Source organism: Bufo bufo, chromosome 5, assembly GCF_905171765.1.
Source record: "Bufo bufo chromosome 5, aBufBuf1.1, whole genome shotgun sequence".
In the NCBI taxonomy this organism is placed as follows: domain Eukaryota; kingdom Metazoa; phylum Chordata; class Amphibia; order Anura; family Bufonidae; genus Bufo; species Bufo bufo.
The window spans coordinates 546,197,500-546,215,689 of NC_053393.1; the positions used below are offsets into that span (position 1 = coordinate 546,197,500).

Sequence of the window (18,190 nt, forward strand, 5' to 3'; positions counted from 1 at the left end):
GGAGAATTGGAGGGGCGAGGAGGAGAATGGGAGGATGGGGGGGCGAGGAGGAGAATGGGAGGATTGGGGGGGCGAGGAGGAGAATGGGAGGATTGGGGGGGCGAGGAGGAGAATGGGAGGATTGGGGGGGCAAGGAGGGGAACAGGAGGATGGGGGGGTGAGGAGGGTAACGAGAGGATGGGGGGGTGAGGAGGGTAACGAAAGGATGGGGGGCAAGGAAGGGAACGGAGGATGGGAAGGGCAATGAGGAGAACGGAGGATGGGGGCGAGAAGGGGAACGGAGGATAGGGAGCGAAGAGGAGAATGGGAGGATGGGGGGTGAGGAGGGGAAAGGGAGGATGGGAGGGGCGAGGAGGAGAATGAGAGGATAGAAGGGGCGAGGAGGAGAATGAGAGGATAGAAGGGGCGAGGAGGATAACGGAGGATAGGGGGCGAAGAGGGGAAAGGAAGGATGGGAGGGGGGAGTAAGGGAACTAGAGTATGGGGGAACAGGAGGGGAAAGGGAGGATGGGGGGTGAGGAAGGGAACGAGAGGATGGGAGGGGCGCGGAGAAGAATGGGAGAATAGGGGGGGGCGAGAAGAATAATGGGAGAATGGGGGGGTGAGGAGCAGAATGGGAGGGGTGAGGAGGGGAATGGTAGGATAGAGGGGCGAGGAGGAGAACGGAGGATAGCGGGGCGAGGAGGAGAACGGAGGATAGGGCGGCGAGGAGGAGAACGGAAGATAGGGAGACGAGGAGGAGAATGGGAGGATGGGGGGCGAGGGGGGGAACGGGAGGAGAATGGGGGAGAGGAGGAGAATGGGAGGATTGGAGGGGCGAGGAGGAGAACAGAGGATAGCGGGGCGAGGAGGAGAACGGAGGATAGGGCGGCGAGAAGGAGAACGGAGGATAGGGAGCCGAGGAGGAGAATGGGAGGATGGGGGGCGAGGGGGGGGAATGGGGGCGAGGAGGAGAATGGGAGGATTGGGGGGGGCGAGGAGGAGAATGGGAGGATTGGGGGGGCGAGGAGGAGAATGGTAGGATTGGGGGGGGCGAGGAGGAGAATGGGAGGATTGGGGGGGCGAGGAGGAGAATGGGAGGATTGGGGGGGCGAAGAGGAGAATGGGAGGATTGGGGGGGCAAGGAGGGGAACAGGAGGATGGGGGGGTGAGGAGGGTAACGAGAGGATGGGGGGGCGAGGAGGGTAACGCGAGGATGGGGGGGTGAGGAGGGTAACGAGAGGATAGGGGGGTGAGGAGGGTAACGAAAGGATGGGGGGCAAGGAAGGGAACGGAGGATGGGAAGGGCAATGAGGAGAACGGAGGATGGGGGGCGAGAAGGGGAACGGAGGATAGGGAGCGAAGAGGAGAATGGGAGGATGGGGGGTGAGGAGGGGAAAGGGAGGATGGGAGGGGCGAGGAGGAGAATGAGAGGATAGAAGGGGCGAGGAGGATAACGGAGGATAGGGGGCGAAGAGGGGAAAGGAAGGATGGGAGCGGCGAGGAAGGGAACTAGAGTATGGGGGAAAGGGAGGATGGGGGGTGAGGAGGGGAACGAGAGGATGGGAGGGGCGCGGAGAAGAATGGGAGGATAGGGGGGCGAGAAGAATAATGGGAGAATGGGGGGGTGAGGAGCAGAATAGGAGGGGTGAGGAGGGGAATGGTAGGATGGGAGGTGAAGAGGGGAACAAGAGGATGAGGTGGCAAGGAGGGGAACGGAAGGATGGGGGGGCCAGAAGGGGAACGGCAGGATGGGGGGGCCAGAAGGGGAAAGGCAGGATGGGGGGGGCGAGAATGGGAACAGGAAGGGTGGGAGGCGAAGAGGGGAATGGGAGAGTGGAACGAGGAGGGGAACGGAAGGGTGGGGGATGTGAGAAGAGGAATGGAAGGGGGAGGGGCCAAGAGGAGAACGGGAGGGTGGGGGGAGGCGAGGAGGGGAACGTTAGGTCATTGTGCCCTATGTTAGACTATCAAAGACAAGAAGGGCATTGTAAGTTGGGGGGAAAAAGCAGTTGGACAACATTCTCTTGGCCTACAGATTGATAGATACTGGGCTGGTCATAGGGTGGAGTCGGTGGTGGGGGCATAGGAAGATATAGGCTATGTGAAACTTGGGGCCGAGGCTCTTTCTCTGCAATCCCTGGATGAACAGCACTTAATGTACATCAGGAGCAAGCCAAGACTCTGTGGCCGGCACGTGTTTATGGATGTGTAGATTATATATGCTATTATTTATGCAGGAGTCTCTATATGTACATGTACTAATGCAGGGCTCGACAAATCCCAGGCGCCAGGTCGCCATGGCGATCAGGAATTTTGTCCTGGCGCCTGGGTATTTGCCCTCACATGGCTGCCCCCAAGTAATCCGGGGCGCTCCAGGCACTCCGCCGCCTCTACGTGGACTTCTCAGACAGTATGGCAGGGAAGGAGTTACCCGGATCCGCCCCGCCCGCTCACTGGATGCTGCTCGTGGCTAGAGACATCAGCTTCTCTAGTGGGCGTTCCTTCTCCCTGGCTGTAGTGCTGTCCAATCGCAGCGCAGCGCAGGGAGAAGGAACGCCCAGGAGAGAATTATCATTGATGGCGCATTGTTCCCCCCCCACCCCATTAAAATCATTGGTGGCACAGTGCTCCCGCCCCTCTCAACCCCCCAGTATTAAAATCATTGGTGGCAGTGGCCACAGGGTCCCCTCCGCTCTTCTTCATTGGTGGCAGTGGCAGCTTCTGATCGGAGCCCCAGCAGTGTAATCCTGGGGCTCCGATCGGTTACCATGGCAGCCAGGACGCTACTGAAGCCCTGGCTGCCATGGTAATCTCCCTGCTGATGTGTGTACTGTGCACAGTGCAGCAGGGACAGTGTGAGGTCCTAGTCACCCTGATAGAGGTCTATCAGGGTGAATAGGACAAGGGATGAAAAGATCCCAGGTTCTGGCCCCTAAGGGGGGAAATAGTTATCAAATAAAAAAAGTGTAAAGAAAAAAAAGTATGAATCACCCAATTTCACATATAAAATATATAAACAATAAATAAATAAACATATCACATATCGCCACATCAGAAAAGTCCAAACTACTAAAATATAAAAAAAAATCTATGTGGTGAAAAAAAAAAAAAATGCATGGTTCGCAATTTTTTTCAAAATGCGGAATGCACGTGGCTTTTTTGGTTTCTTTTTTCGCGTGGTATCGAATGGTATCGAGTATCGCAATACATTTTTATGGTATCGAAATCGAATCAAAAATTTGGTATCGCAACAACTCTACTCTGTACACTGCCACTGTATATGTGTGTGCGATTCTGTACACTGCCGCTGTATATGTGTGTGCAGTACTGTACACTGCCGCTGTATATGTGTGTGCAGTACTGTCCACTGCCGCTGTATGTGTGTGCGATTCTGTACACTGCGACTATATGTGTGTGTGCGATTCTGTACACTGCCACTGTATATGTGTGTGCGGTTCTGTACACTGACGCTGTATATGTGTGTGCAGTACTGTCCACTGCCGCTGTATGTGTGTGCGATTCTGTACACTGCGACTGTATGTGTGTGTGCGGTACTGTACACTGCGACTGTATATGTGTGTGTGCGGTACTGTACACTGCCACTGTATATCTGTGTGCGGTTCTGTACACTGACGCTGTATATGTGTGTGCGGTACTGTACACTGCCGCTGTAAATGTGTGTGCCGTTCTGTACACTGCCACTGTATATGTGTGTGCGGTTCTGTACACTGACGCTGTATATGTGTGTGCCGTTCTGTACACTGCTGCTGTATGTGTGTGTGCGATTCTGTACACTGCCACTGTATATGTGTGTGCGATTCTGTACACTGCCACTGTATATGTGTGTGCGGTACTGTACACTGCCGCTGTATATGTGTGTGCGGTTCTGTACACTGCCGCTGTATGTGTGTGTGCGATTCTGTACACTGCCACTGTATATGTGTGTGCGGTTCTGTACACTGCCGCTGTAAATGTGTGTGCGGTTCTGTACACTGCCACTGTATATGTGTGTGCGGTTCTGTACACTGCCACTGTATATGTGTGTGAGATTCTGTACACTGCCACTGTATATGTGGATGGTATATTGTTGGGTACTGTGGGATGTCGCTCTGGTAGACAGGATTCACACTTTAGGCAAGTGACAAAACAAACTGTTATAAAAAAGCAAAAAGTCACCTTGCGCTGTTGGTGGTAATTCACACCATGCAGCAATTCTGCCTCAAAGAGTCCTTGCTGATAGCAGCACCAACCTGTTTTCAAGCCAAACAGGTAGCAAGCCTTCATCCAAACACAAGGCTCCCAGATCCCAACACAGAGACCTCACTCCTGAGCCCAGCTGCCTATTTAAGGACAGCCAGGTGCTGCCAAAACCCGGACCGGCACTTAAAATCCAGTCCGGTATTTGACCTCACCTGGCTGTAAATCAGCCCAGCAACAAATGCTGGGAGGAAAATACCTGTTTTCCCAGACCAAACCTCTCACTGTGTCACAGTACGTACTCATTATCGGCCACATTTAGTCTCCAGGAGGGCAGGACAGGAGGCGGCTGTGTGTGGAGGTGTCCTCTATGTACTGTGTTGTATCCGTATCTTTATGGAATGTCCATTGCTTTGTCTCCTCTGTTATCAGTAAAGTATTTTATATATAAGTATCTGCGGGAGTTGTATGTTACTCCTGGGGTGTATGAAGGACGTGAGGTGTAATGATACACAGAATAAGTGGGTTACATAGGAAGGCAGCAGTCTAGGACGGGAATACAAGGGACTGAATATGGAGATAGATATAAAGCTACCATTTCCAAGAGGCAAAATGACTTTTTCAGGGAGTCCATGGAGAGGAGGGGGACAGGAGGCGAGGAAAGGGACGGGAGGTGAGGAGGGGGATGGGAGGCGAGGAGGGGGACAGGAGTCCAGGGAGAGGAGGGAGACAGGAGGCGAGGAGGGGGACGGGAGTCCAGGTAGAGCAGGGGGACAGGAGGCGAGGAAAGGGACGGGAGGTGAGGAGGAGGACAGGATGTGAGGAGGTGGTCAAGGCGAGGAGGGGGACAGGAGTCCAGGGAGAGGAGGGAGACAGGAGGCGAGGAAAGGGACGGGAGGAGAGGAGGGAGACAGGAGGCGATGAAAGGAATGGGAGGTGAGGAGGGGGACGGGAGGCGAGGAGGGGGACGGGAAGCGAGGAGGGGGACAGGAGTCCAGGGAGAGGAGGGAGACAGGAGGCGAGGAAAGGGACGGGAGGAGAGGAGGGAGACAGGAGGCGATGAAAGGAATGGGAGGTGAGGAGGGGGACGGGAGGCGAGGAGGGGGACGGGAAGCGAGGAGGGGGACAGGAGGCGAGGAGGGGGACGGGAGGTGAGGAGGGGGATGGGAGGGGGGGGTCAAGGCGAGGAAGGGGGACAGGAGTCCGGGGAGAGGAGGAAGACAGGAGGCTGAGGCGAGGAGGGGATGGACGCATAAGATCAAATTTAATGTTCTCAGTTAAATGTAATTTAGTGGCTGCAGTTTTTCTTTTTCTATTTGAGCTCTGCAAAAGTGAATCTCAGCTCGGTCTGTGTCTTAGTGAGATAACATGCAGGCAGCCACTGCTATTGGCCCTTACAGATGAGGGACCCGCATCAAGATGGTTTGTTCTCCTTTTCATGGGGGACCAGTGAGATGACAGAGGTCACGTTTCTCCCCTACAGCGAATGTGAAAATGGCTTACTAAGGGGAATGTTTCTTAAGAGGATGGGGCCCTGGTCTCCTGCAGATAATTGGACCCTGGTCTCCTGCAGATGATGTGGCCTTGGTATCCTGCAGATGATTGGGCCCTGGTCTCCTGTAGATGATTGAGTCTTGGTATCCTGCAGATGATTGGGCCCTTGTCTCCTGCAGGTGATTGGGCCTTGGTATCCTGCAGATGATTGGGCCCTGGTCTGCTGCAGATGATTGGGCCCTGGTCTCCTACAGGTGATTGGGCCCTGGTCTCCTACAGGTGATTGGGCCCTGGTCTCCTACAGGTGATTGGGCCCTGGTCTCCTACAGGTGATTGGGCCCTGGTATCCTACAGGTAATTGGGCCCTGGTCTCCTGCAGATGATTGGGCCCTGGTCTCCTGCAGATGATTGGGCCCTGGTCTTCTGCAGATGATTGGGCCCTGGTCTTCTGCAGATGATTGGGCCCTTGTCTCCTACAGGTGATTGGGCCCTTGTCTCCTACAGGTGATTGGGCCCTTGTCTCCTACAGGTGATTGGGACATTGTTTCCTTGCATTTGTTGTAACGACAGGTCTACCTTACTTTGGCATAACTACAGAAGATCCGACTCTCTACCAGGACCGGTCCTCAGCACATTATCCATGTCAAAGGTCACTGAGATCTTATAATGCAGATCAATCAATCGGAAACCAGAATCATCATATCCAGAGCCGTCACACATCTATCCTCAACATTATACATCTAAGCATTGCACCAGTCTGGACAATACACAGTATTGGGGTAAGTCAACGTCCTACCTGCGTGACCTTCTCCGTCACATTGTGAGTTCGGTCCTTCAGCTTGGTAGGGGCAATAATCTCCTTTTCGTTGGACGGCGACACGAGGAACGAATCCCCCTTAAAGTCCACAAAGTTGAGGGTGATCTGCGGGATCTTACTGATGGTCCTGTACTTCATGAGGTCAGAGTCTGATGTGGAGTTCAGGAGGTTCATCCGCACGTTGTTCGTGGCACCTATGGAGAGGAGAACCGGTGAGACCAGACCGTACCAAGACCTACTACATGGGCCAAGGTGGTTGTCACACTTAAAGGTGGATCTCATTAGCAACGTAGAAAATATATGAGACAGCAGCTGCGAAGGGCACAAGTGGCATGAGGGTGAAAGTCAAAGGCAAAAGTCGCATGTTCCTGTGCAGCTGAAGTCCTTATGCTGTCTGACCCTAAAGCAAGTATGTCATGAGGATATATTAGGGGCACCGTTCTGTGTACCGGACTGGACAGGTGCAGAGGACGCGGATGGGCAGCACCGCCATGTAACATATACGCCCGGTGCCGCCCTCTGTAAATCTCCCTGAATGCGGCCGGATATGGGGCCAGATCTCATCTCAGCTGAGGCTTCATTACCACAAGCCAGAAACATGAGGCAACCAATTAATTAGGGGGTAACAGGATTAGCGGACGCTCACTGGCGGCTTCTGATCGGTGTAATCAGTCCTGACTTAATCTCTGGGCATTTAGGACTCACGGATCATTAACCCATTAATTGTCTGGTTTTATGCCATGCTGAACGAGAAGGATTTATAATGCAGGGTTATTAGAGACGCAAGAAGCCGGGATGTGGAGGGCACTGATGGATGGGAGGATGTGGGGAAGGAGCTGACAACATGAGGGGGGGGGGGGACGGACAACAAGAGAGATGGGCCAACAACATGAGAGATGGACCGACAACATGAGAGATGGGCTGACAACATGAGAGGGGGGCCGACAACAAGAGAGGGGGGCCGACAACAAGAGAGGGGGGCCGACAACATGAGAGGGGGACCGACAACATGAGAGAGGGACCGACAACATGAGAGAGGGACCGACAACATGAGAGAGGGACCGACAACATGAGAGAGGGACCGACAACATGAGAGGGACCGACAACATGAGAGAGGGACCGACAACATGAGAGAGGGACCGACAACATGAGAGATGGGCTGACAACATGAGAGATGGGCCGACAACATGAGAGATGGGCTGACAACATGAGAGGGGGGCCGACAACAAGAGAGGGGGGCCGACAACATGAGAGAGGGACCGACAACATGAGAGAGGGACCGACAACATGAGAGAGGGACCGACAACATGAGAGATGGGCCGACAACATGAGAGATGGGCTGACAACATGAGAGGGGGGCCGACAACAAGAGAGGGGGGCCGACAACATGAGAGGGGGACCGACAACATGAGAGAGGGACCGACAACATGAGAGGGGGGACGACAACATGAGAGAGGGACCGACAACATGAGAGAGGGACCGACAACATGAGAGGGACCGACAACATGAGAGAGGGACCGACAACATGAGAGATGGGCTGACAACATGAGAGATGGGCCGACAACATGAGAGATGGGCTGACAACATGAGAGGGGGGCTGACAACATGATAGAGGCCGACAACATGAGAGGGGGGCCGACAACATGAGAGATGGGCCGACAACATGAGAGATGGGCCGACAACATGAGAGGGACCGACAACATGAGAGATGGGCCGACAACATGAGAGGGGGGACGACAACATGAGAGGGGGGACGACAACATGAGAGGGGGGACGACAACATGAGAGAGGGACCGACAACATGAGAGAGGGACCGACAACAAGAGAGGGGGGGCGACAACAAGAGAGGGGGGGCGACAACAAGAGAGGGGGGCCGACAACAAGAGAGGGGGGCCGACAACATGAGAGATGGGCCGACAACATGAGAGATGGGCCGTCAACATGAGAGGGGGGACGACAACATGAGAGGGGGGCCGACAACATGAGAGGGGGGCCGACAACATGAGAGGGGGGCCGACAACATGAGAGGGGGGCCGACAACACGAGAGGGGGTCCGACAACACGAGAGGGGGACCGACAACATGAGAGATGGGCCGACAACATGAAAGATGGGCCGACAACATGAAAGATGGGCCGACAACATGAGAGGGGGGCCGACAACATGAGAGGGACCGACAACATGAGAGATGGGCCGACAACATGAGAGATGGGCCGACAACATGACAGGGACCGACAAGAAGAGAGAGGGACCGACAAGAAGAGAGAGGGACCGACAACATGAGAGAGGCCGACAACATGAGAGGGGGGGCGACAACAAGAGAGGGGGGCCGACAACATGAGAGAGGCCGACAATATGAGAGGGGGGGCGACAACAAGAGAGGGGGGCCGACAACATGAGAGATGGACCGACAAGAAGAGAGAGGGACCGACAACATGAGAGAGGCCGACAACATGAGAGGGGGGGCGACAACAAGAGAGGGGGGCCGACAACATGAGAGAGGCCGACAACATGAGAGGGGGGGGCGACAACAAGAGAGGGGGGCCGACAACATGAGAGAGGCCGACAATATGAGAGGGGGGGCGACAACAAGAGAGGGGGGCCGACAACATGAGAGAGGGACCGACAACATGAGAGAGGCCGACAATATGAGAGGGGGGCTGACAACATTAGAGATGGGTCGACAACATGAGAGGTGGGCCGACAACATGAGAGATGGGCCGACAACATGAGGGGGGGGGGGGCGACAACATGAGAGATGGGCCGACAACATGAGAGGGACCGACAACATGAGAGATGGGCCGACAACATGAGAGGGGGGCCGACAACATGAAAGATGGGCCGACAACATGAGAGATGGGCCGACAACATGAGAGGGGGGCCGACAACATGAGAGGGACCGACAAGAAGAGAGAGGGACCGACAACATGAGAGAGGCCGACAACATGAGAGAGGGACCGACAACATGAGAGAGGGACCGACAACATGAGAGAGGCCGACAACATGAGAGGGGGGGCGACAACAAGAGAGGGGGGCCGACAACATGAGAGAGGGACCGACAACATGAGAGAGGCCGACAATATGAGAGGGGGGCTGACAACATTAGAGATGGGTCGACAACATGAGAGGGGGCTGACAACATGAGAGGGGTCGACAACATGAGGGGGGGGGGGGGGGGCGACAACATAACCGCCGCTTTTGGAAATGTAATGATGGAAATTTATTTGACAGAGCACGAAAATAGACGAGGAGTTTTCTATTATCTTATGACTTGTGTGGGACATCTGATACTGTTATGGGGGCACTGTGGATGTCACTTTTATGGGGGCACTGTGGATGTCACTTATGGGGGGACTGTGGTTGTCACTGTTATGGGGACACTGTGGATGTGACTGTTATGGGGGGACTGTGGATGACACTGTTATGGGGGCACTGTGGATGACACTGTTATGGGGGCACTGTGGATGTCACTGTTCTGGGGGCACTGTGGACACCCAGCTGTAGAGCATTGTACCTGTGCTAGAGTTACGCTTCCGAAACTTTTTGTCCAAGTCGACCTTCATGGCCTCTATGTCATCCACGGAAGAGGCCCTGCGGATGCTGTAGAAGCTTTCCCGGGAGCGGGTGCGAGTCAGGCTACAGTTAGAGAAGGACATATCCAGGTTGAGGTGATCCTTGTCCGCCCGGGGAGAAGACTGCACTGCAGGATCTTTGCTGCCATCCTCCTCCCTCTTAGGCAATGTGCCACTGATCAGTGCCTGCTGGTCCTCCGGCCGACAGCCCACACAGTTATCTACCGGAGCGACGGTCACATCCTCCAAAGCCATAGAGTCACTGCTGTGCTTGGAGAGGTCGACCACCACGACATCAGGGTCCTCCTGGGGTAGGGACTGCTTACTGCTGGTCAGCGTCAGCAATGCAGGGAACTTCAGTCTGAAGGACTTTCCTCTACCTGGAAGAAAACAGCACAACATTAGGGACAGGTAATGTGCAGGACTCAAGGGGCAGGTTATATACAGGACATAGGGGCAGGTTATATACAGGACATAGGGGCAGGTTATATGCAGGATATAGGGGCAGGTTATATGCAGGATATAGGGGCAGGTTATATGCAGGACATAGGGGCAGGTTATATACAGGACATAGGGGCAGGTTATATACAGGACATAGGGGCAGGTTATATACAGGACATAGGGGCAGGTTATATACAGGACATAGGGGCAGGTTATATACCGGACATAAGGGCAGGTTATATACAGGACATAGGGGCAGGTTATATACAGGACATAGGGGCAGGTTATATACAGGACATAGGGGCAGGTTATATACAGGACATAAGGGCAGGTTATATACCGGACATAAGGGCAGGTTATATGCAGGACATAGGGGCAGGTTATATACAGGACATAGGGGCAGGTTATATACAGGACATAGGGGCAGGTTATATACAGGACATAGGGGCAGGTTATATACAGGACATAGGGGCAGGTTATATACAGGACATAGGGGCAGGTTATATGCAGGATATAGGGGCAGGTTATATGCAGGACATAGGGGCAGGTTATATACAGGACATAGGGGCAGGTTATATACCGGACATAGGGGCAGGTTATATACAGGACATAGGGGCAGGTTATATACAGGACATAGGAGCAGGTTATATACAGGACATAGGGGCAGGTTATATACAGGACATAGGGGCAGGTTATATACAGGACATAAGGGCAGGTTATATACAGGACATAGGGGCAGGTTATATACAGGACATAGGGGCAGGTTATATACCGGACATAAGGGCAGGTTATATACCGGACATAAGGGCAGGTTATATACAGGACATAAGGGCAGGTTATATACAGGACATAGGGGCAGGTTATATACAGGACATAGGAGCAGGTTATATACAGGACATAGGGGCAGGTTATATACAGGACATAGGGGCAGGTTATATACAGGACATAGGGGCAGGTTATATGCAGGACATAGGGGCAGGTTATATACAGGACATAGGAGCAGGTTATATACAGGACATAGGGGCAGGTTATATACCGGACATAGGGGCAGGTTATATACAGGATATAGGGGCAGGTTATATACAGGACATAGGGGCAGGTTATATACAGGACATAAGGGCAGGTTATATACCGGACATAGGGGCAGGGTATATACAGGACATAGGGGCAGGTTATATACAGGACATAGGGGCAGGTTATATACCGGACATAAGGGCAGGTTATATACAGGACATAGGGGCAGGTTATATACAGGACATAGGGGCAGGTTATATACCGGACATAAGGGCAGGTTATATACAGGACATAGGGGCAGGTTATATACCGGACATAGGGGCAGGTTATATACAGGACATAGGGGCAGGTTATATACAGGACATAAGGGCAGGTTATATACAGGACATAGGGGCAGGTTATATACAGGACATAGGGGCAGGTTATATACCGGACATAAGGGCAGGTTATATACCGGACATAGGGGCAGGTTATATACAGGACATAGGGGCAGGTTATATACAGGACATGGGGGCAGGTTATATTATAGAGGATGCACGGGGCAGGTTATATACAGGACATAGGGGCAGGTTATACAGAGGATGCATGGGGCAGGTTATATACAGGACATAGGGGCAGGTTATATACAGGACATAGGGGCAGGTTATATACAGGACATAGGGGCAGGTTATATACAGGACATAGGAGCAGGTTATATACAGGACATAGGGGCAGGTTATATACCGGACATAGGGGCAGGTTATATACAGGATATAGGGGCAGGTTATATACAGGACATAGGGGCAGGTTATATACAGGACATAAGGGCAGGTTATATACCGGACATAGGGGCAGGGTATATACAGGACATAGGGGCAGGTTATATACAGGACATAGGGGCAGGTTATATACCGGACATAAGGGCAGGTTATATACAGGACATAGGGGCAGGTTATATACAGGACATAGGGGCAGGTTATATACCGGACATAAGGGCAGGTTATATACAGGACATAGGGGCAGGTTATATACCGGACATAGGGGCAGGTTATATACAGGACATAGGGGCAGGTTATATACAGGACATAAGGGCAGGTTATATACAGGACATAGGGGCAGGTTATATACAGGACATAGGGGCAGGTTATATACCGGACATAAGGGCAGGTTATATACCGGACATAGGGGCAGGTTATATACAGGACATAGGGGCAGGTTATATACAGGACATGGGGGCAGGTTATATTATAGAGGATGCACGGGGCAGGTTATATACAGGACATAGGGGCAGGTTATACAGAGGATGCATGGGGCAGGTTATATACAGGACATAGGGGCAGGTTATATACAGGACATAGGGGCAGGTTATATACAGGACATAGGGGCAGGTTATATACAGGACATAGGGGCAGGTTATATACCGGACATAGGGGCAGGTTATATACAGGACATAGGGGCAGGTTATATACAGGACATAGGGGCAGGTTATATACCGGACATAGGGGCAGGTTATATACAGGACATAGGGGCAGGTTATATACAGGACATAGGGGCAGGTTATATACAGGACATAGGGGCAGGTTATATACAGGACATAGGGGCAGGTTATATACAGGACATAAGGGCAGGTTATATACCGGACATAGGGGCAGGGTATATACAGGACATAGGGGCAGGTTATATACAGGACATAGGGGCAGGTTATATACCGGACATAAGGGCAGGTTATATACAGGACATAGGGGCAGGTTATATACAGGACATAGGGGCAGGTTATATACCGGACATAAGGGCAGGTTATATACAGGACATAGGGGCAGGTTATATACCGGACATAGGGGCAGGTTATATACAGGACATAGGGGCAGGTTATATACAGGACATAAGGGCAGGTTATATACAGGACATAGGGGCAGGTTATATACAGGACATAGGGGCAGGTTATATACCGGACATAAGGGCAGGTTATATACCGGACATAGGGGCAGGTTATATACAGGACATAGGGGCAGGTTATATACAGGACATAGGGGCAGGTTATATGCAGGATATAGGGGCAGGTTATATACAGGACATAGGGGCAGGTTATATTATAGAGGATGCACGGGGCAGGTTATATACAGGACATAGGGGCAGGTTATACAGAGGATGCATGGGGCAGGTTATATACAGGACATAGGGGCAGGTTATATACAGGACATAGGGGCAGGTTATATACAGGACATAGGGGCAGGTTATATACAGGACATAGGGGCAGGTTATATACCGGACATAGGGGCAGGTTATATACAGGACATAGGGGCAGGTTATATACAGGACATAGGGGCAGGTTATATACCGGACATAGGGGCAGGTTATATACAGGACATAGGGGCAGGTTATATACAGGACATAGGGGCAGGTTATATACAGGACATAGGGGCAGGTTATATACAGGACATAAGGGCAGGTTATACAGAGGATGCACGGGGCAGGTTATATACAGGACATAAGGGCAGGTTATACAGAGGATGCACGGGGCAGGTTATATACCGTACATAAGGGCAGGTTATACAGAGGATGCACGGGGCAGGTTATATGCAGGACATAAGGGGCAGGTTATACAGAGGATGCAGGGGGCAGGTTATATACCGTACTTAAGGGCAGGTTATACAGAGGATGCAGGGGGCAGGTTATATACCGTACATAAGGGCAGGTTATACAGAGGATGCAGGGGGCAGGTTATATACCGTACTTAAGGGCAGGTTATACAGAGGATGCACGGGGCAGGTTATATACCGTACATAAGGGCAGGTTATACAGAGGATGCACGGGGCAGGTTATATACAGGACATAAGGGCAGGTTATATTATAGAGGATGCACGGGGCAGGTTATATACAGGACATAGGGCCAGGTTATAAAGAGGATGCACGGGGGCAGGTTATACAGAGGATGCACGGGGCAGGTTATATACCGTACATAAGGGCAGGTTATACAGAGGATGCACGGGGCAGGTTATATACAGGACATAGGGGCAGGTTATACAGAGGATGCACGGGGCAGGTTATATACCGTACATAAGGGCAGGTTATACAGAGGATGCAGGGGGCAGGTTATATACCGTACATAAGGGCAGGTTATACAGAGGATGCAGGGGGCAGGTTATATACCGTACATAAGGGCAGGTTATACAGAGGATGCACGGGGCAGGTTATATGCAGGACATAAGGGCAGGTTATACAGAGGATGCACGGGGCAGGTTATATGCAGGACATAAGGGGCAGGTTATACAGAAAACAGAAAAAGTGAACTACAGGTTGAGTGCAAGACACAGGAAATGTAGGAGATACTGCACATGGCAGAGTGCACAGAGGACACAAAGAATAAGGCTGGTCATACTCAGGTGGCTGTTGCAGGAATGCTTGCTTACCCAACCACTGTTTCTCTAAACCCCTCATGCTTGTCTCGGCCAAGTATGCATGTGTCCTAAATAGGGAGGGGGGAGTAAGCCGGTGCCAGACACCTCCAGTGGCACTTTATATCCCGGAGAACAAAGGGATTGGGCATTCTGAAGTCCAATTGCCCGATCCTTTTCTCCCGGTTAAGAGACAATCAGGAAGCCCCCAAATATATCTAATTGTTGGCCAGTCCTGATGAAATTGTTGTAATAGGCATAGCCAGCTTTAGAGTTAAGATATACAAGATGCAGATAAAAGAGAAAACAAGGTAGGCAAAGGGTTATGTGCAGGAGACATCGAGAAAGAGGTAAAGTGCAGGACATGAGGAAGAAGAGGTAATGTGCTGGACATGAGGAAGAAGAGGTAATGTGCAGGACATGAGGAGGAAGAGGTAATGTGCAGGACATGAGGAGGAAGAGGTAATGTGCTGGACATGAGGAGGAAGAGGTAATGTGCAGGACATGAGGAGGAAGAGGTAATGTGCAGGACATGAGGAGGAAGAGGTAATGTGCTGGACATGAGGAAGATGTAATGTGCAGGACATGAGGAGGAAGAGGTAATGTGCTGGACATGAGGAGGAAGAGGTAATGTGCAGGACATGAGGAGGAAGAGGTAATGTGCTGGACATGAGGAGGAAGAGGTAATGTGCAGGACATGAGGAGGAAGAGGTAATGTGCAGGACATGAGGAGGAAGAGGTAAAGTGCAGGACATGAGGAAGAAGAGGTAAAGTGCAGGACATGAGGAGGAAGAGGTAATGTGCAGGACATGAGGAGGAAGAGGTAATGTGCAGGACATGAGGAGGAAGAGGTAATGTGCAGGACATGAGGAGGAAGAGATAATGTGCAGGACATGAGGAAGAAGAGGTAAAGTGCAGGACATGAGGAAGAAGAGGTAAAGTGCAGGACATGAGGAGGAAGAGGTAATGTGCAGGACATGAGGAAGAAGAGGTAATGTGCAGGACATGAGGAAGAAGAGGTAATGTGCAGGACATGAGGAAGAAGAGGTAATGTGCAGGACATGAGGAAGAAGAGGTAATGTGCAGGACATGAGGAAGAAGAGGTAATGTGCAGGACATGAGGAAGAAGAGGTAATATGCTGGACATGAGGAGGAAGAGGTAATGTGCAGGATCTGACGAGGAAGAGGTAATATGCTGGACATGAGGAGGAAGAGGTAATGTTCAGGAGACGACAAGAAAGAGGTAATGAGCAGGACATGGGGAAGAAGAGGTAATCTGCTGGACATAAGGAAGATGGAATGTGCAGGATATAATGAGAAAAAGGTAATGTGCAGGATGTGATGAGGAAGAGATAATGTGCAGGACGGGGGGGGGGGGGGGGGGAGAGAGAGAGTTAGTTAAAGTGCCGGACATGAAGAATAGGTAATGTGCAGGACGTGATGAGGAAGAGGTAATGTGCAGAACATGAGGAAGAAGTAATGTGCAGGACATGAGGAAAAGGTAATGTGTAGGACAGGAGGAAGAAGTAATGTGTAGGACAGGAGGAAGAAGTAATGTGCAGGACACCAGGAAGAGGTAATGTGCAGGACAAGAGATAAGAGGTAATGTGCAGTACAAAAGGAAAGAGGTAATGTGCAAGACAAGAGGAAGATATAATGTGCCGGACATGAGGTGAGAGGCAATGTGTTAGATATGAGAAGATGTAATGTGCAGGATATGAGGAAGGGGTAATGTGCAGGACATGAGGAAGAGGTAATGTGCAAGACATGAGAAAGACGTAATGCGCAGGATATGAGGTAAAAGGTAATGTGCAGGACATGAGGAAGAGATGAGGTAATTTGCAGAATATGAGGAAGAAACGATGTGCAAGACATGAAGAAGTAACAATGTGCAGGACATGAAGAAGAGGAAATGTGCAGGACAAGAGATAAGAGGTAATGTGCATGACACAAGGTAAGAGCCAAAGTGGAAGACAAGAGGAAAATATAACATGCAAAATAAAAGGAAGATATAATGTGCAGGACACGAGGAAGAAACAAAGTGCATAACAAAAGGAATAAATAATATACATGATTTAAAGGAAAGAGTTAATGTTCAAAACATGAGAAAGATATAATGTGTAGGACATGAGGAAGAGGCAATGTGTTAGATATGAGAAGAGGCAATGTGCAGGATATTGAGGAAGAAACTATGTGCAAGACAAGAGGAAGAAATAATGTACAGGATATAAGGTAAGAGGTAATGTGCAGAATATGAGGAAGGAACAATGTGCAAGACATGAGGAAGTAACAATGTGCAGGACATGAGAATGAGATGAGGTAATGTGCAGGACATGAGGAAGGGGTAATGTGCAGGACATGAGGAAGGGGTAATGTGCAGGACATGAGGAAGGGGTAATGTGCAGGACATGAGGAAGGGGTAATGTGCAGGACATGAGGAAGGGGTAATGTGCAGGACATGAGGAAGGGGTAATGTGCAGGACATGAGGAAGGGGTAATGTGCAGGACATGAGGAAGAAGTAATGTGCAGGACATGAGGAAGGGGTAATGTGCAGGACATGAAGAAGGGGTAATGTGCAGGACATGAGGAAGGGGTAATGTGCAGGACATGAAGAAGGGGTAATGTGCAGGACATGAGGAAGGGGTAATGTGCAGGACATGAGGAAGAAGTAATGTGCAGGACATGAGGAAGAGGTAATGTGCAGGACATGAGGAAGAGGTAATGTGCAGGACATGAGGAAGAGGTAATGTGCAGGACATGAGGAAGGGGTAATGTGCAGGACATGAGGAAGGGGTAATGTGCAGGACATGAGGAAGAAGTAATGTGCAGGACATGAGGAAAAGGTAATGTGCAGGACATGAGGAAGAGGTAATGTGCAGGACATGAGGAAGGGGTAATGTGCAGGACATGAGGAAGGGGTAATGTGCAGGACATGAGGAAGGGGTAATGTGCAGGACATGAGGAAGGGGTAATGTGCAGGACATGAGGAAGGGGTAATGTGCAGGACATGAGGAAGGGGTAATGTGCAGGACATGAGGAAGAGGTAATGTGCAGGACATGAGGAAGAGGTAATGTGCAGGACATGAGGAAGAGGTAATGTGCAGGACATGAGGAAGGGGTAATGTGCAGGACATGAGGAAGGGGTAATGTGCAGGACATGAGGAAGGGGTAATGAGCAGGACATGAGAGAGAGAGGTGATGCATGACATGAGAGCTCTGTGTGTGACACAACAAGACGATATGCAGGGAGGAAATATAAGGAATAGCAATGGGAAATGCAGCTTCAGGAGGAGGGGTTCA

General features: G+C 51.3%; 1 protein-coding gene across 2 annotated transcripts in view; it reads right to left on the minus strand.

Moving 5' to 3' along the window:
• Positions 1-18,190, minus strand: part of KCNH2 (potassium voltage-gated channel subfamily H member 2) — a 246,775-nt gene that overhangs the window by 110,689 nt on the left and 117,896 nt on the right. For both annotated transcript variants that reach the window (XM_040431368.1, XM_040431367.1), the window contains exons 4-5: positions 10,003-10,440; positions 6,470-6,684 (exon numbers count right to left, since the gene is read on the minus strand). In XM_040431368.1, the coding sequence (XP_040287302.1) occupies positions 6,470-6,684; positions 10,003-10,440 (653 nt within the window). The remainder of the gene's footprint in view (positions 1-6,469; positions 6,685-10,002; positions 10,441-18,190) is intronic.